At 42.8% G+C, this 25714-nt stretch overlaps 2 protein-coding genes across 2 annotated transcripts in view; one reads left to right on the top strand and one right to left on the bottom strand.

Moving 5' to 3' along the window:
* CCDC175 (coiled-coil domain containing 175) overlaps positions 1 to 21533 on the top strand; it is a 108346-nt gene extending 86813 nt beyond the window's left edge. Inside the window, exons 15-20 of the mRNA XM_089676536.1 lie at positions 1700 to 1779; positions 6561 to 6713; positions 14463 to 14565; positions 17229 to 17272; positions 18136 to 18283; positions 21332 to 21533. Coding sequence (XP_089532662.1) covers positions 1700 to 1779; positions 6561 to 6713; positions 14463 to 14565; positions 17229 to 17272; positions 18136 to 18283; positions 21332 to 21351 — 548 coding nt within the window. The 3' untranslated portion in view covers positions 21352 to 21533. The remainder of the gene's footprint in view (positions 1 to 1699; positions 1780 to 6560; positions 6714 to 14462; positions 14566 to 17228; positions 17273 to 18135; positions 18284 to 21331) is intronic.
* The window catches only part of JKAMP (JNK1/MAPK8 associated membrane protein), a 32129-nt gene continuing 27719 nt past the window's right edge, over positions 21305 to 25714 (bottom strand). The window contains exon 7 of the mRNA XM_089676538.1: positions 21305 to 24803. Coding sequence (XP_089532664.1) covers positions 24585 to 24803 — 219 coding nt within the window. The 3' untranslated portion in view covers positions 21305 to 24584. The remainder of the gene's footprint in view (positions 24804 to 25714) is intronic.

Genomic DNA, 25714 nt, shown 5'->3' with positions numbered 1-25714 from the left:
TGATCCCCCGAGAGGCAATTGGATATTCCCTGGATCAACTTTACCTATAAATTTTAGTATCCAGTTATAACCGAAGTAGATCCAATGTAAGTGACGATGCCCGCTGCCACTACCAAAAGAAAGAATAGAAAAAAAAAACGCTCCGCTCCCGACGCTGGCTTCTGCCGTCTGACAGAATATGCATGCATCATACATACTAGGGGGGATACAACTGGGGGAATCAATGGTGGAGAAGGATCTGGGAGTTCTGGTAGATCACAAGTTTAATAATGGCATGCAATGCCAAGCTAAAGCAAGCAAATCCTCTCTTGTATTAAAAGAGGTATAAACTCCAGAGAGAGATATCATATTACCCCGGTACAAATCATTAGTAAGACCTCATCTGGAATATGCAGTTCAGTTTTAGGCACCAATTCAGAAAAAGAACATTGGGGAACTGGAGAAAGCACAGAGAAGGGCAACCAAACTGATACAAGGCATGGAGGAGCTCAGCTATGAGGAAAGATTAGAGGAACTGAATATATTCTCTCTTGAGAAGAGGAGATTAAGGGGGGATATGATCAACATGTATAAATACATCAGTGGTTCATATAGTGAACTCGGTGTAGAGCTATTCACCCTGAGATCAACACAGAGGACAAGGGGGCACTCTTTACGTCTGGAGGAAAAGAAATTTAATCTCCAAACACGGAAAGGTGTCTTCACAGTGAGAGCTGTGAAAATGTGGCATAGACTCCCTCAAGAGTTGGTTCTGGCCAGCTCAGTAGATTGCTTCAAAAAAGGCCTGGATTATTTCTTAGATACACAGAATATAACTGGATACTCACACTTATAGGTAAGGTTGATCCAGGGAATATCCGATTGCCTCTCGGGATCAGGAAGGAATATTTTTTCCCAGCAGGTGCAAATTGGATCGTGCTTTGCTGGATTTTTTTTGCTTCCTCTGGATCAACTGTGGGTATAGGATTATAACTTTTTTTTCTATGGTTGAACTGGATGGAATTTTGTCTTTCTTCAGCCAGACTAACTATATTAGATTCAAATGTTTGACTGCGAACTGAACAGGGGGTGTTCGGCCCATCACTACTGACAGACAGAGTTTTTAGTGGTCTCTTCTGGGTTAGTGATCTCTTCTGTTCTTCTGTTATAAATGTCCCCCTGCAAAGCAGTGGTAATGGGATCTGAGCCACGTATGTGTGACAATATTTACAGTTCGCTCTAGTGCCCATGCGTGGGAGTGATGTCATCTGTGGCCCAGCCATTCAAGGGGCCGAAGATGAGAAACCCGGAAGGAAGACCAAGCAAAGATGGAAGTCGCCTGGGACCAGGGAGAGCTGTGACAGCACAGCACTGGAGGGTTCCTTTGCAGGTAAGTCTGCCATAATGTGCTAGTATGTGGTGCATACTAGTACATTATGACTTAAGCCTGCTGAGGGACCATTTTTTAAACTGTACTTAGGTGACTTTACTACTGCTTTAAGGTTTTAGAACCACTTTAATGCCTTCGCAAAAATAGCTAAATTCTACAGAAGTTCATGACTTTTGCTAAAATTTAAAAACTCTCAGTGTCTTGGGTAAGGAATATAAAAACAGCAATGAAGAAACTGACATCTGTGACCTTAGATATTTGGAGATGTAGAGCCCATGCTAGAAGTAATCACAAGTAAAAAATGCACTGAACTACATTTTTTCTTTACAGAACTTAGAAGCCGACAAAAATCCTTGGAGCAGTCCATCAGCAAAATTGCCAAGGCCATTGAGGCCAACGTGAATATAAAGGTAAGTTCTTGTATAAGGTGGTGTCACACCACTGGCTTTAGGTGAACATTCACTTTCTAGTAGTTATTTGGTAGATCAGCCCATAGCGCAAAACGTATCTTACCTTACTTTAGTTTTTTTGCTGCTGTAATATGACGGTAGTCTATAGACGGCGGAAGGGAAGCTGTGCCGATGTGGCCTAATGTACCTGTATGTCAGTCCGCATCGGCGTCTCCTTTGTAGCTCACAGAGCGAGCAATCAGTATGTTGCACATTACCGCTTTGTCCAGGTGATCACATGGTATTTTGCCATGCGACTGCTGTGTCCAATCATAGCAACCACATAGTAAACACTAGAAACTGAAACTAAAGATCAGTTCTCCCTGCTCTCATTGTGAGGGCAGAGAGGACTGATGCAGCAGCCTGTGAGTGTACAGCAGCCTTTAAGGCTGCTTGTACACTGTTTGACTGCTGTGCCAGCCAGCCCGAGTGTCTCTGATCACTGCCCTAATGTAGCAACAATGAAGTGTGCAGCCAGCCCCTGTTACCTGTCCCAGTGCTCACAATAACACTTCCATACACCATACCAGTGTCCCGATCACCGCCATATGCCATACTAGCTCTCTGATCACCACTATACATCATACCAGCATCCTCATCACTGCCATACACCATACCAGCACCCTGATCACTGCCATATGCCATATCAGCATCCTGGTCACCACCATACTCCATATCAGCATCCTGGTCACCACCATACTCCATACCAGCATCCTGGTCACCACCATACTCCAGCAGCATCCTGGTCACCACCATACTCCAGCAGCATTCTGGTCACCACCATACTCCATACCAGCATCCTGGTCACCACCATACTCCATACCAGCATCCTGATCACCTCATATGCCATACCAGCATCCTGACCACCACCATACTCCATACCAGCATCCTGATCACCACCATAGTCCTTTTTTTTTTTACATAGCTATTCTGGCTGAAAAAAGACAAAAGTCCATCCAGTTCAACCATTAAAGAAAAAAAAGTTATAGTCCTATACTCACAGTTGATCCAGGGAAAGGCAACCCCCCCCCCCCCCAGCAAAGCATGAACCAATTTGCTCCTGCATGGAAAAAGATTCCTTCCTGATCCCCCAAGAGGCAATCGGATATTCCCTGGATCAACTGTACCTATAAATGTTAGTATCCAGTTATATTCTGTGTATCTAAGAATCCTGGCCTTTTTTTAAAGCAATCCACTGAGCTGGCCAAAACCTACTCGTGAGGGAGTCTATTCTACATTTTCACAGCTCTGACTGAGAAGAAACCTTTCCGTGTTTGCAGATTAAATTTATTTTCCTCCAGATGTAAAGAGTGCCCCCTTTTCTTCTGTGATGACCTCAGGGTGAATAGCTGTACACCGAGTTCACTATATGAACCACTGATGTATTTAACATGTTGATTATATCCCCCCTAATATCTTCTTCTCAAGAGAGAATAAATTCAGTTCCTCTAATCTTTTCTCATAGCTGATCTCCTCCATGCCTCTTATCAGTTTGGTTGCCCTTCTCTGTACTTTCTCCAGTTCCCCAATGTTCTTTTTGTGAATTGGTGCCCAAAACTGAACTCATATTCCAGATGAGGTCTTACTAATGTCTTTTACAGCGGTAATATGATATCTCTCTCTCTCTGGAATCTATATCTCTTTTAATACAAGAGAGGATTTTGCTCACTTTAGAAATGCTTGGCATTGCATGCCATTATTAAGCTTGTGATCTACCAGAACCCCCAGATCCTTCTCCATCATTGATTCCCCCAGTTGTACCCCCCCTAGTATGTATGATGCATGCATATTCTTAGCCCCCAAGTGCATAACCTTACATTTATCAACATTAAACCTCATTTGCCACATAGTTGCCCAATTAAACAGTGCATTGAGGTCGGCTTGTAAACTGGAGACCTCCTGTAAGGACGTTTTTCCACTGCACAGCTTGGTGTCATCTGCAAAGACTGAAATGGGATTTTTAATCCCAGATCCTATATTGTTTTTCTAGCAAGAACTCATCTATGTGGTCTTTTATTAAACTTCCCAACTATAGAAGTTAAACTAACAGGTCTGTAATTACTTGTTAAACATTTTCACCCCTTTTTAAATATTGGCACCACATTGGCCGTACGCCAATCGAGTGGTACTATGCCAGTCATTAAAGAGTCCCTAAAAATTAGAAACAATGGCTTTGAAATGACAGAGCTCAATTCTTTATGGACCCGTGGGTGTATGCCATCTGGTCCAGCTGCTTTATTCACCTTTATTTTGTCTAAATACTTTGGGATCATATCAATGTAGATCATCTGGAGCTGTGTCAATACCATGCCCATTGTGGACAAGAGCTCCCCCGTGCTCCTTTGTATACACAGAGCTGAAGAAGGTATTTAATAAATTTGCCTTCTCTTTGTCCCCAGTCACCCACTCTAGATTATTTTGTAAAGGGCTTACATGCTCGGACCGAATCTTTTTACTATTAATATATTTGAAGAATTTTTTGGGGTTGGTCCTGCTATCTCTTGCAATCTGCTGTTCGTTTTCAATTTTTGCGGCCTTTATTTCCTTTTTACATATTCTGTTATATTCTTCGTAATGTTTAAACGATGATAGTGTTCCTTCATTTTTATATTTCATAAAAGCTCTTTTTCTTATTATCTATAGCTTTTTTAACTTTGGCCGTAAGTCACATAGGTTTGATTTTTAGCCTTTTAAATTTGTTGCCCATGGGAATATATTTTGCAGTGTGTTCACATACAGTCTTTTTGAAGAACTCCCATTTCTGTGTTGTGTTCATCGATGCCAATATTCCCTCCCAGTCTAAGTCTTGGAGATCAGCTCTCAGCCTTGGAAAATTAGCTCTCTTAAAATTGAGCATTTTTATTTTTCCCGTATGTGCTCGCTGTTTACAGCTAACAATAAATGAAATCATGTTATGGTCACTGCTGCTAAGATGTTGTCCCAGCCCTTGCAGCCCTATCGATCTGTGCAAGGAGCTGAGTCTTCACCTCCTCATTAACACTGGGAGGCCTATAACAAACTCCAATGATTACCTTTGTAGTATGCACCCCCATGTGCAGTTCTACCCATAATACTTCAGCCTCATCACACTCTCCATCAACTAGGTCCTTTTTCACACTCGCTCTGAGCCATACCCCATACCAGCATCCTGATCACCGCCATACCCCATACCAACATCCCGATCACCGCCATACCAGCATCCTGATCACTGCCATATGTCATACCAGCGTCCAGCATTTTAGAGTCTCAATTGATCAATTTTCCTATATATATCCCAGTTTGTAGACTCTATAGCTTTCACACAGACTAAAAAATATACATTGTTTTGGTTTATTTTTACCCTAAAATGTAGCAGAATACATTTTTTCCTAAATTTATTTGCAAAATTATTTATTTGCAAAATTTTATAACAAAAACTAAGCAAAAAATTATATATTTTTTTAAAATGTTCGATCTTTTTTCATTTATATAAAATAAAAACCCAATGGTGATCAAATACCACCAAAAGCTCTATCTGTCTCAAATAATGATAAAAATGTAATATGGGTACAGTGTTGCATGACTGAGTAATTGTCACTCAAAGTGTGATAGCGCTGAATAGCCGAAAATTGGCCTGGACTAGACGGGGGTGAAAGTGTCCGGACTTGAAGTGGTTAAATAAAGCCTCCCTGTGCTTCATCCTGTTTGTGGATTCAGTGATCATCATCTACCACGTGACAGTGCTGACCAATTAAAAGCTTCTTCTTCCGACAAGGTGTTCCAGAAGTTCTTTGCATTGGTCAGTGTGGTTAAGTGGTTGTGCTGACCAATTAGCTCTTGTCATTATGAGCATTATGATGAACTAACACTCCATAGCAATGGTTTACAGTGTACTGACTGCTAGACCAGCAGTATGGGAGCATCACGGCCACTATGTTTAGCAGGGTCTGTAAAAGTGGCCTGGATATTTGGAATTACTTAACTTTTTTTTCTATTTTAAGAATGCCATTAAGAAGAACAATGGCCATAACATTTGCCCAACAAGTCAAACCAAGAAAGACAATACACAGCGGGGGTCAGCAACCGTTCGACAGGTAGACCGCGGTTAGGTGACAGGTAGACCGCTAACAGGTCCCTCTCCCCCCTTTCTCCCAGCCTCCTTTGCTGCTGCTGACATTCTCCGTACACAGTGGAGAGTGGAAGACAGCAGGGCTCAGGACGGAGGGCGGGAGGAGGAACTGGCCAAATGAACTTTTCATATTAAACCGCAGGTGATTGGTTGCTAGGACCGACCTTCTGCTTTCTTCTGCTCTCTGCTGTGCACTGAGAATGTTAGCAGCAGTGGAGGAGGCTGGGAGAAAGGGGGGCAGAAGACATTGCTGGGTGGGGGGGAAGGGGACCAGAGGTCACTGCTATGGGGGAAAGGGGGGGCAGAGGACACTACTGGAGTGGGGGAACGAACTTGATTAGGCCAAAAAGAGTCCATTCAGGCGTTAGAGGTGGGTAGTTTACTACGTTCCAGAAATGTTTGATGCTGGGGCATTACCAAAAGCATGGAACAGGTTTGCATTTAATGGTACACATTTCAAGCAGCAAGAAGAGGAGCTTAGGCCCATCAGGTAGAAACAATGCAGAGATATATAAGAGTAATGGAAGAGTCGAGGCATCATTTCACGGTACATCGTGGCTTTTCATTTTTCACAAAAAGTGAACTTACTATTGTAGCGTAAGAATAGTTGTTCTAACTAAAGTAACTTTTCCAGGAAGCTAAGAAGAACTCTTTAAAAGCACTTAGAAATTCTGCATTCAATAAGCTCCAGAATGACCTTGGGACTATAAAGCAGACTGACAGAGACATCTATGAAATAAACAGAAAACTTGAGCTTGTTACTATGGAAAACTGTAGGCTGAAGCTGGTGAGTGTTTTTTTTTTTTTTTGGTGGTCTATACACTTAAAGTGGTTGTAAACCCTTACATATACCCAGTGAAGTGACTACCATCAGGTGATACACAGAGATAAAACCAATCCTCCTACATAAGTTGTACCTGTTTATCTGCAGTTTTCTCTTCCCTACATCCCTTTAAACTCCAGAATTTATACAGCTTGTCTGAGCTTTCAGAACGCAGGGGGCAGAGAGCGAAACTGAACACTGATGAGCTCAGTGAAGAGAGCTTCAAGAGCTGATTGTAGGTAAGAGAACACCCCCCTTCACACAGCACACAGGAACAAAGCTGAGGTTGTCAATCACATGCTGTGTGCTGGAGATCCCTCCCCTGTCACCTTTTTTATCCTGGTGTCAGGAAAAATTCTCAGAAGTGATTCATTCTGATAGCAGATGAAAGAAGCAGCAGAGAGAAATGTGCTCTTAATTGAGACAATTACACACTATAGAGGGATATGCTTTGTTCATATTTCAAGTCTTAGGTTTACAACCATTTTAAACATAAAATGTTTTTTTTTTCAATACTTTCAATGTTCCACAAATGTACCTGTTTACTATATAGGTAAAGTATTGCTACAGTGTAATACAAGACTTGGTATTTTTTCTAACTAACTCCTCACAGGCATCTTATGTATCCACCACCGCTGGTGGTGCTGGGGCTCACCTGGTGTGTGGGCTGCAGTATCAGTTCTCACCAGCAGGTGCTTTTCAGCAGCCAGGATCTTACTCCTGCAATCAAGCCATCACCTGAGGCTGATTGCAGGAGGTGTATTTAAGCAGTACCAGGCCTGCAATCAGTGCCTTGGTGTTTTCCCATGAGCCCTTGTTGTCCTGAACCTGTATCCTGTCTTCTACCTGCTTGACTCTCCTGCTTGATTCTGACCATGACTGAACTCTGCCTGCACCGACCTGGCTCTCCTTTTTGACTGTCTGTTTGCCTGCCCCTCTGTGCCATATCTGCCCGATTGTTCCTGACCCGGCCTGCCTGACCACTCCACCTCTCCAGCCCTGACTACGCCTGTGTTCCTGAACATATTGATATTAGTTGAAGGTTTGGTTTTTGTTTACTGTGCGTTTTTGTATATCAGCGCTTAATAAATTATATTATTATTACATCATTCCTGAAGCCTGCTGTCCCCTGTGTCAGTCCACACATCTCTGGTCATACCCGGATCCTTGACAAGGGGTAAGAAGGAGGAAGGGAAGAGGAGGGGAGAAAGAGGAGAGGGGGGAGGGAGAGGGAAAGAGAGAGAAGGCGGTGAGAGAAAGAGGGGGTGAGAAGGGGGGGGGGCAGAGGGAGAGAGAGAAGGGGGTGAGAGAAGAGAGGGGGGAAGGGTGGGGTGAGCGAGAGGGGCAGAGAGAGAGAGAGAAAGAGGTGGGAGGGAAGGTGAGGGAGTGAGAGTGATGGGGGGGTGAAAAAGAGTCGGGGGTGAGAGAGAGGGAGACATGAGAGAGAGCAGGGGTAAGAGAAGGGGTGGATGAGAGAGTGAGAGACAGAGGGTGTGCAAGGGGAGGGGGGGAGAGAGGGAGAAGAGATGGGAGAGAGGGGAGGGGGGGGGGAGAGGAGGAGAGAGAAGGGGTTTGAGAGAGAGGGGTGGGGGTGAAAGAGAGGGGGTGAAAGAGGGGGTGAGAGAGGGAATGAGGAACAGAGGGAGTGAAATAGAGGGTGGTGAAAAAGAGGTTGTGAGAGAGAGTGTGGGTGGGGGTGAGAGGGAGAGGGTAGGGGGTATGAGAGAGAGAGGTGGGGGTGGAGACGGGAGAGAGAGAGGGGCTGAAACAGATGGGTTAGAGTGGGGGGCTGGGATGGGGGTGGGGGAGAGAGATAAGGGTGAGTAAGGGGGTAAAAAAGAGAAGGTGTGAGAGAGAGAGGGGGTGAGAGGGGTGAGAGAGAGGGAGGGAGTGGGGGAGAGAGTGAGGGGGTGAAAGAGAGAGGGTAGGTGAAAGAGAGGGGGTGAGAGTGAGGGGGATGAAAAAGAGAGGGGGTGATAGAGAAGGGGTGAAGGGGTGAGAGAGAGAGGTGAGAGAAGTGGGGGCAGGAGAGAGAGAGGGGTTGAAAGAGAGAGGTGGGTGAGAGAGGGGGGTTGGGGTGGGGGTGAAAGAGAGAGAAAATTGTGAAAGGGAGAGAGGGTGAGAGATAGGGGGTTATATGGGGGGGGGTAAAAAAAGAGAGAAAGGGATTGAGGAGGGTGAGAGAGAGAGAGGGGGGTGGGCATGAAAGCTAGGGTTGGGGTGAGAGAGGGGGTGAGAAAGATAGGTGGGGGGGTGAGAGAGAGGGGGACAGGGGGGTGAGAGGGCATGTAAAAGAGAGGGGGGTGAGAGAGAGGTGGGGGTAAGAGAGAGAGGTGGAGGTGAAAGAGAGAGGGTGAGACTCTCCCTCTCCCCTACTCACTTTCCCCCTGATCCTTGCCCCTCAGCTGTTTCCTGCACATGCTGTCCGGGCACACAGCCGGCTTTGTCATCCTCACTGGGGGCACAGACAGCACAGCTTGAAGAGATGGAAGGAGGAACATGACTGGGTTTCCGCCGGGAACTATTCCCAGCATGTGCTGTGTGTGTACCCAGACTGAGCCATGTACAGTTACCGGGTATGGCAAGGATGGAGGATTTCTCATTCATCATTGGCATCTCCTCTTCGGTCTCTTCCCTTATCCTGGGCTCCAAGTCAGCTTCCACCATGGTTGTCTGCCTAGATTATCGACGATAATGCGAGCAGCTATGAAAGATACCAGGGGCATCTCGTGGGGCCCCCTACTAACCCCGGGCCCTCGGGCATTGCCTGCGTGTCCGAATGGTCAGTCCGCCCCTGGTTTCAACAACTCATCTTCCAACATATGGGAAAGAGATTTAATTTGATATTTAGCCCAGGCTTGGGGATCAGGTAAGGCTTAAAAATGAGACAAATTAGGATTATTCAAAAGTGGAGTATGTGGAAAAACAGTGGACTGAGTCTGAGATTCAAAACGAATAGTCCACAAAATACCTGCCTGTAGGGCTTCCAAAGCACCTAGTATGGTGACCTCCAACATCATATAGGAGTTGGTGGCATCCAGCTGGAACCACCAGTGGGTCATCACAGGCTGAGTGGCAAGATCATATTTGTGACAGTCTGAGAGGACCAGGCGTTCGTGTAAAGTTGGTCTCATTAATGTAGTAAGCTTATAGTGAGGAAAATGTGGGCCCCAAAGAAAAGAAGAAATTAATTGATTCAATTGAGTAAACCAGGATTTGGAAATCCATTGTGGAGAGTGGCGAAACAAATATGTAAAATTGAAGAATTTTAATTTTAATTAAATTGATGCTCCCTAAAAGGGAAGGCTTTCTGTTCTCTTAGACCTGCTGGCATTAGACTGGTTGTCTAATAAAGAGGGGAGGGAAGAGGAGTGCAGTTGAATAAAGTAATTGTTGAATTCCGCCAGGATCTCCTCGGTAGAGGAGACAATTGAACCATTTGGGGCATGGATTTCAGATATAGAAGAGGTCTGCATTATTGTGAAAGCATAGCTAGGAACCTGCTGTTTTTATCTCCCTGTTCAAAAAACAACTGCCTATGCAAGTCTAACCTGGTGATTTCTGCCATATGAAGATGCAATTCTCTTTTAGCAGAAGAGAGGTGCTCAAAATCCTGTGCGGAATGAAAGTTGATATAAGAAGCGGCTCTGTCGTCAACTTCCTGCTGAAGAGCCGTAAGGTCCGAGCCCTGGTCAGAGAGCGAATAGCAGACATGAGGGAAATATATTGACCCTTAATGTAGGCCTTGAAGGCGTCCCATACTAGACACCTCGTTAGTCAGCCAGTAGTCCTGAATAAAGTCAGAAATTTTCTCCTTCAATGTCGGGTGAGAAATCCAATGGGATTCCAATCTCCACAGGGACAGATAACAGTAAATAGAGGAGCGTAGCTTTACCAGCATCGGGCAGTGATCTAAAAATCTGCTGGGAAGATACGTCACCTCCTGGACATCTGGTAAGAGTACCGGGGTTTGCAAAGGCCAGATCAATGCGAGACCCTGTTTTGTAAGAAGTAGAGAAGTAAGAATAGTTCCTGGCAGTAGGATTTTTCCATCTCCATATTTCCCTCAAATCGGCAGCCTGGGCCCAGACCCCCAGATCCCCAGATCCCCAGAGCAAGGATTAGACGGGAGGTAGTCTATCCAATTCCAGAGATAATAAAGCATTGAAGGCTCCAATAATCAAAAGCTTAGCCGGGCAGTATGAAATGAATTTGTCTAGAATTGTATAAAGGACTTAAAGAACAATAACATATTTTTTGCCCCAGAGTTTAAATACCACTATGACAAATTTACCAGAGGGATTTGTGTGATTACCTCCACAATGCAGGGAATCCATTTACTAATTAACACACAGACTCCTCGAAAAAAATTAGAATATGTAGCATGAAATACCTTTTGTACCCAATCTTTTTTGAGTGCAAGTATTTTGTTGCCCGTGAGGTGTGTCTCCTGCAATAAAAAAATGTGGGTGACATGGATCTTAATATACTGAAACATCAGTGTACCTGTATATTTAGAATTGAAAACTCAGTTGTTCCGACCTCCCATGGCTTTGTCATTGTACATGATTTCATGAGTTCTCATACGTTTCCATCATGGGAATCTCTTCGAGAGGCAAGTGGGGTCTCGCCACGGGAATATTATCGGTATTTGTAGTTTGCGCCACTGGGTTTTATCCCTCCGTCGTACCTCTACAAATCCTTACCGCAAAACGCCCTTTGAGCACGTCTGTCAGCATTCCCCAGGGTCCCCTGGTCTCATTTCTGTAATTTATGCCTCTCTTAACAGTAGGTCCTCCTCATCATCCCCTGTCTTATGTATCTCATTGGGAGCGAGATCTGGGTGTCTCAATTGCAGCGGAGGAGTGGCGTAGGGCCTGGGGGATGGTGGCGAAATGTTCATTCAATACAGTCACTCTTGAGGCAGCCTATAAAGTTCTCCTGCGGTGGTACTGGGTCCCGGCCCGGACTGCTCACTTTAATCCGACTGGCAGAGATAGGTGTTTCTGGAACTGTGGTCTACGCGGGGACGTCTTGCACATTTGGTGGTCGTGCCCGCGATTGATAGGCTTCTGGTCTAGGGTTTTTGGTTTGCTACAAACGCTATTTCATATTACGGTCCATAGGGATGCAAAAGTGGCCCTCCTGCATTGCCCAATTTTGGGTCTGTCTAGGTCTCAGCAGAAATTGGCATCCTACCTTTTTACTTCGGCCAAACCTGCTATAGCTCAAGCTTGGAGAACCCCTTCAATTGTCTTCCAGGGGGTGAAGACCCGGTTAAATGCTGGAAATGTTGTTCAATGAACAGATGTCTAGCATTCTTCATGATTCTCATCCGAGATTTCTTAAGGTTTGGGAAACCTTGGATACATTATTCCTTGCCATCCCTGCCTCCTACTAGTTATGGCCTCCTATAGTCGCTGCCTATGCTAGCCCTGGATCTGTGATCCTTTTAGTTTCCCTTCTTTCGTGTTTCCTTTCTGATTCCCTTTTGTTTTCTTTTCTTCTAACCTTTTTTCTTTTTTCGATATTATGTTGGATTACTGCTGCTATTTAGATCGGCTTTTTGCTGTCTTTTTGATGTCATTGGACATTTCGTTATTTGACTAATACAAGTCAGCAGGATATCTCTGTTTATGTGTTATTGTTTTGCTCTGCCCCTGCGAGGGCGTATTTTGAGCTTGTTATATTCTTAAAAACAAAACTTTCTTAATAAAAATATTGAAACCGAAAACCCAGTTGTTCCACGACAGAACTGTCAAACGTGTCCTCCTTCATAGATTTAGAGATCCAGAGTGTCAGAGCAAAATGGTCTAAAGACCAGGAGGCTGGGGAGGGTACCTGCTTGGCAGCAAAATCAGCATGAGCCAACACACAAGCAAGGACAGAAAAATAGAAAAATTGTAAACAGTCAAAAAACAGTAGCCCAAACATAGGAAAAAAGGCTACAATGCCTACCCTGCCAAAGCACCTCCACACCCCAAGTATAAACAAAACTTGAGGGTGGAGGAGAAGGCTTCAACCCTAAACTGAACTAAAGGCCAAGTATCTAGAAATTACCCAGAGGGGGAAGCTCCAGATGGCGACCCCATAGTGAAGGCCTACTAGGCCATAAAAAAAAAAAAAAGGGAAAAACAATAACAAAAAGAAAAAAAAAGGAAAGTAATCAGGATAGATGAGACCTTAACATTATCTGAGGTCAGGGGTGTTCCTGGCAGCAGCAAGGATGTCCCAGTCCCTGTAGTTGAGTAGCCAGAGTAACAAAGGCCAAGCTGGAGCCCCCGACACTGGGGAGTGGAGGAGACACAATGTGCCCTTTCCACCACAAACATCGGTGGCAAACCCCTCAAGCCCAGGAAGTTGGTCAATCACAGCGGGGTTAGCTCCCTCCGCACGCTCAGGCAGCCCCAGAATCCTGAGATTGTTGTGTTGTAGCCTGTTCTCATTGTCAATAGCTCTCTCCTGCAAGGCTTTGACCTACCTTTGCAGAGCATGTAATTCAATAGAATCGGATCAGACCGCATCTTCCACTTGTGAAATCCTGTCTTCCGATTCCGACAATCTGGATCTGAATTTTTCTAGGTTATTACGGACAAACCAATGTTGGTAGCAATGTAGTCTATCTTTACAGTAAGGGTTTTCTTACAGGCTGTTATAGCCGCGAAGATGTCAGCAGTGGTGGTTGCATCCTTAGCAGCTGCAGTGGTGGAGGTCTGTGTGCTAGCCGACATGGTGGAGGCAGGAGACCACATGGTGAAGGTGGCCGCTGACAGCGTGGAGTACTTACAGGAGTGGGGGTGGAGCGATACCTTCTGGAGGACATAGGGTCCTGGGGCAATCAGTAGGTTAGCAGGAGTCGGTACAGACATTCCGTGAGGGAGAAGTGTTGGCAGCACCTTCAGGATTCCAGTCATAGCAGGGCTCTGTTACCATGCGTCCTACCCAGCTCACATCTCAGCCATGCCCCCTGGTTTGACTATATTTAGATGGTAATGCAGCACCATTTGAGAATTCTAGCTATACAAGTGACCAAATCCATAAGTGTCAGCCTTCTGGTTTAGGAAGTGATCTAATATATACTTTCTGGGGGGGAAGTTTCACTTATTACAATTAAAGTGTTACTAAACCCGCAAGAGTAAAATCAGTCTGTATATGTTGTAAAGCATGCTTGATATGGTCACTGTGGATCCTAAGGTGTTAATTCTCTGCATTGAGTAAAAAGGCTGTTTGAGCCTGAATTCTCTGATCCTTCCCTTCTTCCAGTGTCCCCCTCTTATCACCTGATAAGACATCATGTGGAGACACTCTGCACATGCTCAGTTTGGTGTGTATTGCTAGAGAGGTTTTTTTTTTTTCTTTGGAGAGTGCTGATTTGCCCGGTGCTGATCACATGCACTGTCCAGACAGAGGTTCAAGGTTCTGCATCCTCCTAGAGCAGAACAAAAACTCCTACAAAATTTAACCAGTGCTCTGCTGGACACGGATAGAAGTCACAATTCTGCTCTAACTGCTGATGAGAAAAGGTATTTAACAATTTATTTTTACTAAAATAATTGCATTTCCATGTTGTGTGTACTGTGAGAGACCAGATAGTGGCTGCAGGGTCCTGGGTTTAGTAACACTTTAATACATACATTTATGCCAATATATTGTTTACAAGCAATGGTTTTAGTAATAATGCTTACAGGCAATACTATCTGTTTCCGCAAACAGCAAAACACCCAGTTTAAGGATGATATCAGTGCAATTAAGAGCGAGGCTGAAAAGCACATATCAGTTACACAGCAGCTGGAAGGAGACCTGGCGTCTCTTATAGGTAAGTACAAATGACCAGTTCATAGTGTTGAAGTTGATATTTATAGTATGTTGCTCCTAAAAGAGAACTGTAGACTGGCAATCCTCAAACAATTTGAGATACCAGATACTCAAATGTGTGTTTCTCTGGGATTTTCCCTTCAGACTGACCCCATGGAGTCAGCAAAAAGTGTCAGTGTTGGCTTCAGCCCCTGCTCTAGCCACGCCCTTTGGCATGTTTTGCCCCACCCAGTGGGGCAAAACGCATCAGTAGGCATGTCCAAAGCGGGGGCTGAGGCTAACATTGATACTTTTTGCTGGCTCCATGGAATCGGCCTGAGCAGTGTCCTTTTCTTCATGTCCTCACACTTTGGATTGGTGCTAGAACAACGGCTCCCATTTTCTGAGTACCAGCGGGGCTATTTCACATGGTCTGACCTCGAGCGGCCCTGCAAGGCTCTCATCCCATTGGGATTTTCCTTTGTTATAAATCAGCTACAAAGGATGTCTAAACCAAAAAACAAATATTTAATATATTGCAGCTTTTTTCTGGCTAAGTACATTTTCTGCAGGTACAGGAAAATACCTGGTGATTTTGCCCAGAATTCCTAGTTTTTCCAGCTCTCCTGCAAACTACAAAAGAATTCCCCACTATGTCATGGAGCTGTTTTTTTTGTTGGGATTTGTAATTAAAATCAGGAGAGCAGTCTAGGATGGCAACGGCGCTCCTTTCTACATACAGTAGAACGAGTGAGCATTGTCACCCTACAACAGGAAGTGTGTTACTGGCAGGATCACCAATTAAAATAAAGAGAAAATAGGCTGAAAAAGGAAACTATTGCATCTAAGGTCTGGTAAGATGCAATATATGTATTCAATTTTTGTTTTTTGTTTAAAACGAAAGCTGATAATAGGCATTGGATTGCAGGTCAATCTGACCACCAGGAATGAGTGCAGTGATTTTGGTTGCATTTATTTTGCTATCTGAGAAGTTTTTTACCCTCACTTTCACTAACTGGGCTGTATAGGCAAAATGTGTGAAAGTCTAGAGGTTTTTTTTTAGTTGGAGGAATGTATTTAGGGGCGATTTGTTTTGGTTTTTTTTTTTTCTGTACAAAAGTAAACTATTAAGGTTAGGGCCCTTTCACGTTGATCAGTTTTTGATACTCCTTTGGTGTTTAAAAAGCAAAACAAAAATGCATGAAAAACATATACCTTTAAATCATATAGAACTCTTCCCACTAGGGTGCTGCGCATGCGGTGCATTTTTAAAAGATCTGCAAGCTGCATTTTTTGTGCATGTTTAACCATTTTAACCACCACCTGACCGTGCTATAGCCAAATGACGTCTACAGCGCAGTCGTCCAGGTCTGGGAGGGCGTTGTATGACTTCCTTCCAGAACAGTGCGCCCCCAGCGGTGTACATCCAGCTCTCCCTGTGATCTCTGTGTCCTTTGGACACAGCTGATCACATGACACAGTAAAGGGCCAATCACAACGGTCTTTTACCATTTGATCAGCTGTGTCCAATCACAGCTGATCACCATGTAAATACACTTGCCAGTTATCGACAATACCTTCCTCATGCTGTCACAGCATGAGGAAAGTACTGCCAAAAACTGGCATGTCTGAAAGGAGACATCTACACTGGTAATCAAGGCACTGATTATCAGTGCAGCCCCAAAAGTGCCCATCAGTGCTGCCAATCTGTGCTGCTAGTCAGTGCCACCTAAGCCATCAACACACATCAGTGAAGGAGAAAAATTACCTGTTTGCAAAATGTTATAATAGAAAATAAGAAAAACTTTAATTTGTTTAGTTTTAAATACCACCAAAAGAAAGATTTATTTGTGTGAAAAAAAATGACAATGTCATATGGGTAGTGTTGCATGACCGCGCAGTTGTCATTCAGAGTGCGACAGCACTGAAAGCTGAAAATTGGCCTGGGCAGGAAGGGGGTAAAAGTGCCCAGTAGGCAAGTGGTTAAAAAGCGTACCACAAAACTCATCAAAAAAGCACTGCGGTTGTGTTTTTAGTACACATCTCCATGTTTCACAGGTGCACAATTGGAGTCAGGCAACCAGAAAACATACCAAAAACACATGGATTTTTACTGGGTTTTTTTTTCTCTCAACGGAGCAGTGTGAAAGGGCTCTAAGGAGGGGCTGTTAGAAACAAGAAAAGGTCCAGGGTAGTTCTAATGATTTATTATAACCATCACTAGCCATTTAAAGCCTACTGTACCCTCAAAACCCAACCTAATGTCACCTTTCCATTGAATGCAATGTGTTTAATTTCATATTTTCTCATTTGCTGTTTTTTGATAAAGAATGGTTGAGACTGTTCACCATTGACCTCAGAGACATGAGATGATTGTCAGTTCATCTGTCCAATGTTGTAAAGCTCACAAATCTTCTATGGTTAAGATTTATTAACATGTAACATTTTTGTCTTACACAAACCTCTGTTTCAACTTCTGTGTCATGGAGGTTCATCAGTGAAGTAGGGTGTTGGCATCCATCAGGGAAATAGGTGGTCAAGACAAAACTGGATCCTCTATACATAACATGTCGGATCAGCAATAGCAGGAGATCAGCAATAGCAAGGGCAGAAACCGATTCTTAGCTGTTATTATTAATTTGGATTGTGGATGTATAAATCTTTCTGTGTCTCTGTTTATTTTAGAAAACCTTCATAAGGGCTGGGAAGAAGACAATTTAATTTGCAATGTAAGTGCAGTTTTGCTTATTCACAATTAGGAAGGCTACAGCCTGTCAGATCTTTCCCTAGAATGACTGGCATTGAAATGGATTTGTTATTTTTCCTTTACACTGATTGTTATGTTTGATTCTGTTTTTTATTGTGGCATGCCTATGATAAAAGGAATCACTTACCTGTTGCTGGGCCTTTTGAAAAATGTCTGCAAGCAAAAATGAACTTTTTAATTGGTTGAATGTGTTCTTTATTACTTTGTGACAGATCGGAGCAACCAATACCACTGTGCCAGTGTCCCATCATCTGCAATAGTGTTCCATTACAACATCAACATCTGTCGGTGTCCCTAGTATACCGTCAATATCTGCCAGTCGACGATCAGCATTTGTAGACTATAGCTTTCACACAGACCAAATAATATACACTGATCTGGGTTATTTTTACTAAAGAAATGTAGCAGCATTACTTTTGGTGAACATTTATGAAGAAAAATTACTTACTTGCAAACTTTTATAACAGAAGCTAAGAAAAACACTTTTTTTATGAAAATGTTCTGTCTTTCTTTGTTTATAGTGCAAAAAAAAAAAAACCCCAGTGGTGATTAAATACCACTAAAAGAAAGCTCTATTTGTGTGAAAAAAAAGATAAAAATGTAATTTGCGTAAGGTGTTGCATAACTGAGTAATTGTCATTCAAAGTGTGAGAAGGCAGAAAGCTGTAAATTTGCATGCACAGGAATGGGGTGAATGTGTCCAGTATTGAGGTGGTTAACGTGGAATACTCGCTTTTATGCAGCTTTCTAAAAATATTCAGTTACGTTATATGTGAAAGAATATTGAATATGAGATGCAATAATAATTTACTGAAAATATTTTAGGATTTTTCTGAAAGGGATCAGGAGATTTTGGATTCCATTATGGAGCTTTTGAAGAAAATTAATCAAAGAGAAGAGAAAGTTGAATATCTAAGTAGCAGACTACAAGAGAAGTTTTCTGGTCTGGCATCTCTCTTACAGTGTAAAACAGGTACGTGTTAGTGGTAGTAGGTTGATAGAATAATATTGCATCATGTTGGCCTTACCAGTTGAGGCACTTGACATGGCTTGTTCTTCACACATGCAATTTGGGGAATTCAATAAAGCACTACTGACAGTTTTCTGGCACTATGGCCCTTTAAAAATCAGATTCAAAAATCCCTACTGCCCATTTTGGTAACTTTACAGACACATGCGGCAGGTTCAAGTAGTTCTCAGTGGCGTTATTAATGCACCTAATTCTAAAATAATTACCTCCGGTTTGTAGATACCAAAACTGAAGGTAATTAAGACCTACTCTAGGTAGAGGTAGAGAGACAGGCAAAGGACCTGTCCCTGTACACAGTGTAGAATATTCACTGCAACCACCTTCTCCCTGTCACTTTAGCGACACTGTTGGCTTCACAGCTTACAGCCTCCTCGCAACCAGTGACGCTAACGTGAGTGGAGCTTGATGGGGAGGCTGAGACATTAGTTCCTTTATCAGTTTTTCACTCCCATTGTAATTGGCAGCAGGCAGTAGGTGGATTCTATGACCAATCGCGGCTGTTTATCGTCCAAGGATCTGTCCATTCCCTATTGTCAATTAACAAGGCAGCAGACCTGATAGTGAACTAGTGTCCATCAATCCCCATCAGGCTCCCTCACAAAGAACTGTACAAAACTGCCTGCCACTGTGCTGTGTGAGGGGTGCAGCAGCCAAGAGGAAGCACAATTGCACCAAGGATGGAGTGACTCTGGTCTTAGTGTGCCTCCACACTTGGTGCGTGACCCAGATTTATGTGCTTTTCTTCAACAGGTGCATGAATCCATCGCCCACACTTACATTTGCTATGAAGAGACACATTGGAATTCTAAATGAATTCCCCTGAATGGAATGTAAAGTGGAACACAAAGCAAAAGCCAAATACCAAGTTTAGAAGCAGAAGTTTCAAATTTTATCTGACAAAGGCTTTTTAATTCTGTACAGCCATCTTGCGATTTACACACATCATCCACATCTCACACCTAGATAGGTGACACGTTATAGGGGCCTTTTATTCATGGCTTTGCAGTGAGGCAGAGATATGTATTCAGTTTTCCCTTAGATGATCTTTATATAGCGGGTATGAACACGTCATCATTTTTCTCTGTAAATTTATTTATAAAGGTGCTATTGACATTAAATTTTCCCCACGTCGGTAACAACCCATGCAATCCATACATACAAAGAAGCTATAACAAATAATTTCATAAATTATGTATAATAAAATGGAATGACACAAGGAAAAAGTATTGAACACGCTAACTGAAATGTATTTAATACTGCATACAAAATCCTTTGTTGATAATAACAGCTTCAGGACTCCTGTATGGAGAAACTAGTCGCATGCATTGCTCAGGTGTGAATTTGGCCCATTCTTCCACACAGTCTTCAAATCTTGAAGGTTCCGTGGGCCTGTTCTATGAACTCTGATCTTTAGTTCTTTCCATAGATTTTTTATTGGATTCAAGTCAGGTGATTGGCTGGGCCATTCTAGCAGCTTTATTTTCTTTCTTTGAAAGCAATTGAGTTTCCTTGGCTTTGCGTTTGGGATCATTGTCTTGCTGAAATGTCCACCCTCGTTCCATCTTCATCATCCTGGTAGATGGCAGCAGATTTTTATCAAGAATGTCTTGGTACATTTTTCCATTCATCCTTCCTTCAATGACATGAAGTTTGCCAGTACCGTATGCCAAAAAACTGCTCCACACCATGATGTTCCCACCTCCAAACGTCACTGTTGGTATGGTGTTATTGGGGTGATGTGCAGTGCCATTTGACCTCCAAACATGGTGGGTATTATGGCATCCAAAAAGTTCAATTTCGGTCTCATCTGACCAGACTATATTCTCCCAGTATTTCACAGGCTTGTCTAAATGTTGTGCAGAAAACTTTAAATGAGCTTCAACATGCTTTTTCTTCAGCAATGGAGTCTTGTGTGGTAAGCGTGCGTACAGGCCGTGGCGGTTGAGTGCATTGCTTATTGTTTGGTTTTCTTTTTGTTTTGTTTTTTTTTAATTGTACCTGCTAATTCCAGGTCTTTTTGAAGCTCTCCACAAGTGGCCTTTGGACAACTCTTCTTATAATTCTTGTCACTCCTCTGTCAGAAATCTTGCAAGGAGCACCTGATTTATGGCGAAATTATGTTCTTTCCATTTCCAGATTATGGCCCCAACAATGTTCACTGGAACATTCAGAAGTTTAGAAATACTTCCTTAACCAATGCTATCAGTATGTTTTGCAACAATAAGGTTGCGAAGGTCTTGAGAGAACGCTTTGTTTTTACCCATCATGAGATGTTTCTTGTGTGACGCCTTGGTAATGAGACACTTTTTTTTTTTTTTTTATAAGCCATTAGTTGAGACTGAACCAGCTGATATTAAGTTGCACTGACAAGGGGCAGGATTGCTTTCTAAATTACTGATAGATTTCAGCTGTGTCGTGGCTTTCCATGCCTTTTTGCACCTCCCTTTTTTCATGTGTTCAATACTTTTTCCCTGTGTCATCCCATTTTATTATACATAACTTAAATTCTGAAGGCATTTGTTTTGTTCTGCTTTCTTTGTAAGTATGGACTGCATGGGCTGTTACTGACATATGGTGAACATTTTATGTCAATAGCACATTTAGAAATACAGTACATTTACTGAGAAAAATGGGGACATGTTCAATACTTATTTTACCCGCTGTATACTTTTTTTTTTTTTTTCTCTAACCCGATTGTGCATGTCATAGTATGGAGGAGAGTTAAGCCGCCCACAGATGGTTGGAATCATGGCCAGTCTCTGGTTTAACTGGCCAAGATTCAAACCATCTATGGACAGACTGACTACCCAATTTGATTGTTGTTTGACTTGGGCACAACCAGCCTGTCGGTTATTTCTTGCGATTATTGCCAGTCACCAATGGTTGCAGGAAAGAAAATCACATAGTCTATGGCCAGCTTTAGCAGACAACTGTTTAAATGTGACTGTAAGACAGACTATTCAATAAAATCTTCCCATCACTTTATTTCAGGAAAGGAAGGCATTTGCTGAACCCTGCTGCCTTGAAACAAGGACATCTATTCTTTGAAGACATTTTTATTTCTTACAGTCACAACAAAAATGTATATATGACAGAAATCAACGTATAAAAGAAATACATAAGATGCCAATGACTCACCTTCATGTATCCACAAAACAAATACAAATAAATAGAATATTACAAGAACCCAAAAGACACAGTATGAATGGCCATCCGTATGTACAAGGAGCTCTGTGAGTGCACCCTGCACACAAACTAATACAGAATGGAAAGGTGAAATGCTATTCAAGTTATAGACCTGTCATTCACCATAGAGCTTTATCAAATACTAAAGCCTAGTAGAAGGGGCAGTTTTTCAATCTAAAGAGTAGTGAGAAAATTATCTCATATAGCAAGCAAAAAGGCATTCACAAAGATGCTGTCTTCAAGCCCTTCGTTCCCTTCAACTCTGTCTGGGAGTGTTAAAAGGAAAAGTCAATGTTTCTGAAAAAACAAACAAAAAAAAAATACACCCCAACCTCCTTGGCTGCCTAGCTCAATTGAATCCAGATCTAATCTAGACAGAGGTCTGCTCCAGAATCTTCCCCAGCGCTAGCCATGCCTGCAACATAGATTTGAAAGGGGCTGTAGTTCTAGCCTTCGCTAGTTAAGAGTATGGCCCCATTGAAGTCTAGAGGGACTTGTTGGGCAGGAACAGCCAGCACTGCTTAGGATTTTGGGCTGGTGGGGGTAAATGCCCTTGGAGGCCACTGCCACTATCAGGCAATGATTAGTGACCATCTGGGTGGTGGGTGTCTGGGTCTAGGGGAGGTTGGCTGTTTTTTGTAAATGTGAATTTAATTAGAGGCCATACAAGGGAATATATTGCTATTAAAAAAAATAAAAAATTTTTAGGACTGCTAAATGTTTACTTAAATAGCTCCCTTTGAGAGCTGTATACAGTACTCCCTGATAGAAGTTGAAAGGTGCTGCTGTAAGAGCTTCAAGTAAACGCAATGTTTTGTACAGGCTTGCTGAACATGCTACTTTACAAACATGAAGAATGAAAAATGCCCCCCGTGTACTAGGCCGAAATATGTTCAGTGAGGCTGCAAAGCTGCACAAATACCTTCATGTAGTCTCACTTCTGCACTGTTTTGCATTACATTGAAACATTAAAATGAACAATAATATACTTGGCAAAACATGTTCCTTTAACTATTAAGCAGCTGCATGTATCAAGTACTCTTCCCCTGATGACAGATTCCCCTTAATGGTTTGCTCCACCCCCCCAACCTTCTCCCAACCCCCCCCCCCCCACAAACGGACATGCGCACACACATTCCCGTCAGACCATCTGTCACCTGTGGGGGGGGGGGGGGATATAACTAGGTATGAGTTTTCTCCAGAAGAAAAAAAAAATTAAACTCATAGTCCACCTTTCTGGCCGAATTTGCTTCAGCCCCATAACCAAAAGGTCTGCACCTCCATATGGACCTGGGACTGGCGGAATATTCAGCAGGCACCTGTGCATTTCACCAGTGATGCAATGCTCAGCAGGCTCCAATGCAAAAATATATCATAAATGCACATTTTTGAATTTTTTTCAATGTGGGTGCATCTCTTGAAATTATGCAAAAGGGTGGTCTATGCTTTTAATGCATCCAAAGAAAAGGCTTTGCCTAATCCAGAATGAAACACACCCATAAACAGGTCTTTGCTCTGCTACAGGATCCTCAGCTTCATCTCTGATCTAGACCCCTGCAATCAGCTGAAAATCAGTAGACTTTTCAGCACTGGAAGTGGAGCCAAGTTGTACTAGGCTGCTTGTTCAAGTTGTAAAAAGATCCATTCTAGAGGCAGATTTACAGCAGCACTTTCACAAGTTAAATTTCATAGGGAAAAAATAATTACTTGTACTTTAATGGGAGCTCCACTACCCTAGGTTTATTGGAAGAGGATGGGGGTTCACTGCAACGTACATAACACACATACCCTTTGTAAACATTTCAGGGACACGTTAGTCTCTGCTTCCCTGTGCCTGGGTATCAAAAAACCTCGTTAAATAGGTCTGGCACCTAGTGGAACAACTCAGAGCAGATGCATCCTGAAATTATTGAGACAAGTGCTCAGGTGACTGTGCAGTGACAGAAGCTGGAATTGTTGACCTTCTCCTAAAAATGCTAGTCACTCGACTCACTCTGGCTTTGGTACCTTCTGAAAGACTGACCTAGAACAAAAAAAGAATTCATGACAGCCAGAGAGCTAGCAATTTCAGATTAAGAAACCAACAGTGAAAGTCTTCATGCTGCATTAGATCCCTTTTCAGCAAGCCTGTCACTGTGAAAAAGGTCCCCTGTAATAGAAAAAGCTGAATACTTTCCTCTTCAATTTGCAGTGAGTGAAATCTTTACCATCTTCATGAGTTCTGAATTTTCTGACACTTCCAGCTGTGTCAGATAGCAAGTCCCCTGTTGAGTGACATGGCTCTCTACTACAGGGCACAGTATTGAAGTAGTGCTTGGCAGGGAACCATGGCACTGGACAGCAGCATTGCTCCCAGGTCTGCAGGAGCCAAGAAAGTATACCGCTTCCTCTATTACAGGGAATGATTGGTTATATATATATATTTTTTTTTTTTTAGAAGAGACAGAGTAGCTTAATACATCTGGTAAGGGCCGACCCACAACTCTCTTCACCAATATACACTTGCTTTCAATTATTGTGTAGTTACAGCCAAGCAGCACTTTTCAAATTTCCACATCATGAAATCAAACATAACCACCTTCTGAATATGACAAGAATCCCAGCATACATTGCAAGCCAAAATCTGCCGTCTGCGTATTTACACTTTCATGTTGGCGAGGTTAAGTCAACAGAGCACATTTCTAAAAGCTTGCAAATCTACAGGAATAAGGTTTCCAACAGGAGGTTTGTTGAAATGTACTGGTCATCCATGCATAGTGGAACCAACAACGGTATGGGCAATCTGTGTTCATGAGAATGCGTTGTGAGGCAGCACAGTGGATTATGTCTTAGACAGGTCACTAGCTATGAGGCAATTGTGGAGCTGCATTCTCGTTATTTTTTTGGTCAGCCCATTCCCTGAAGGTGATGGGGCATTCCTGGGTTCTAATGTGTATTGGTCCAGCATACAAAATGGCTGTGTCCAGTAGACAACAAGTGCACTTCAAATATGTCCAGACATGCTGACATATTTTAGTCATTTGCCTTTATTTCATAGCTTCCTGGGCTGTCATGTCCATTAATGAGCACTTCCTTCCTCCAGACGTATCCGTGCTGGGTCTGTAAATTTGGCGGTCAGCAAGTAGAAGAGGGTAGGCCCCGGAACCAGTGCGAGAAGAGGCAAGTCCCATTCCAACTTATCCATTCTGGAAATAGAGATGATTCCATACGCATGCACTAGCCAATGGCTGAAGAGGACAATCAGTCTTTTCTTCTTTATCAGAAGATGCTTAAAAGACTAGAAAGAAAGTAAAACAGATAATGATTATGGTCTGTTCATATTGTATCTATGACATACGATAAGCAATGCATATATTGTAAGCAAAAGCAATATATATTTTAGAATGCCTTTCCTGTACTGAGTGGGGACTGGTTGACCTCAAGCAGGTAACTGGTTGAAAAGGGAGAAAGTTGTGTTCCTTTTAAAGACACTTTGGTCCCAGACTGCATTAGGACTATACCCACCTTGTACTGCTGGGGTGGGTGTTCGTTCATCTCCACTTTGATAACAGCAGGTAAAGGCAACATGAGAAATTCAGCCAAAATGACTATGGTTACAGAAACAATCAGGTTTCATCCTTCAGTCAATGCCAGGAAGGTAGTTGCTGTGGTAGGAGCCTTATATTTCCCAAATTATCCCCAATGGCACCTACCACTGGAGCTGCACAGTATATGTAAGCAGACACTTTAACACAACACGGTCTACTCAATATCGAATTGTCAGATTTAATTTATTCAAATTATTGGCAGTAAAAAGCAATAAAAACTATCCTATGACAGTGTCTATAATAAACACAAAACCGGCTGGGCTGGTCTTCCAAGACTTCTGCCTCTGTATGTATGTTTTAATGGACACTGAATTCCATGAGGAAACAATTTAAATGAAAATACTGATGTCATTCTGAAGGTATTCAACGACTAGCGGAGTTCAGATTATAATCCAGCTATAAACTGGTGTTGGTGAAAATGTATGCATTGGATGATTCCGAAAGCAACAGTTCCAATGTGTTTTGATTTAGTATTCAGCTTGACTAGAGCTGGCCTTCAAAGTAATTCTGTGCTAGCCTTCGTCTCTATAAACTGCCATCAGAATGTTTATACAAGCAAAAGGCGTAGTCTAGTACGCGAATACTTGGCTTAAGCGCTTCC

The sequence above is a fragment of the Staurois parvus genome, unplaced genomic scaffold (assembly GCF_062004578.1).
Source record: "Staurois parvus isolate SC_StPar_1 unplaced genomic scaffold, SC_StPar_1.0 ptg000171l, whole genome shotgun sequence".
Taxonomy (NCBI): domain Eukaryota; kingdom Metazoa; phylum Chordata; class Amphibia; order Anura; family Ranidae; genus Staurois; species Staurois parvus.
This window is presented reverse-complemented; position numbering and strand designations above follow the sequence as displayed.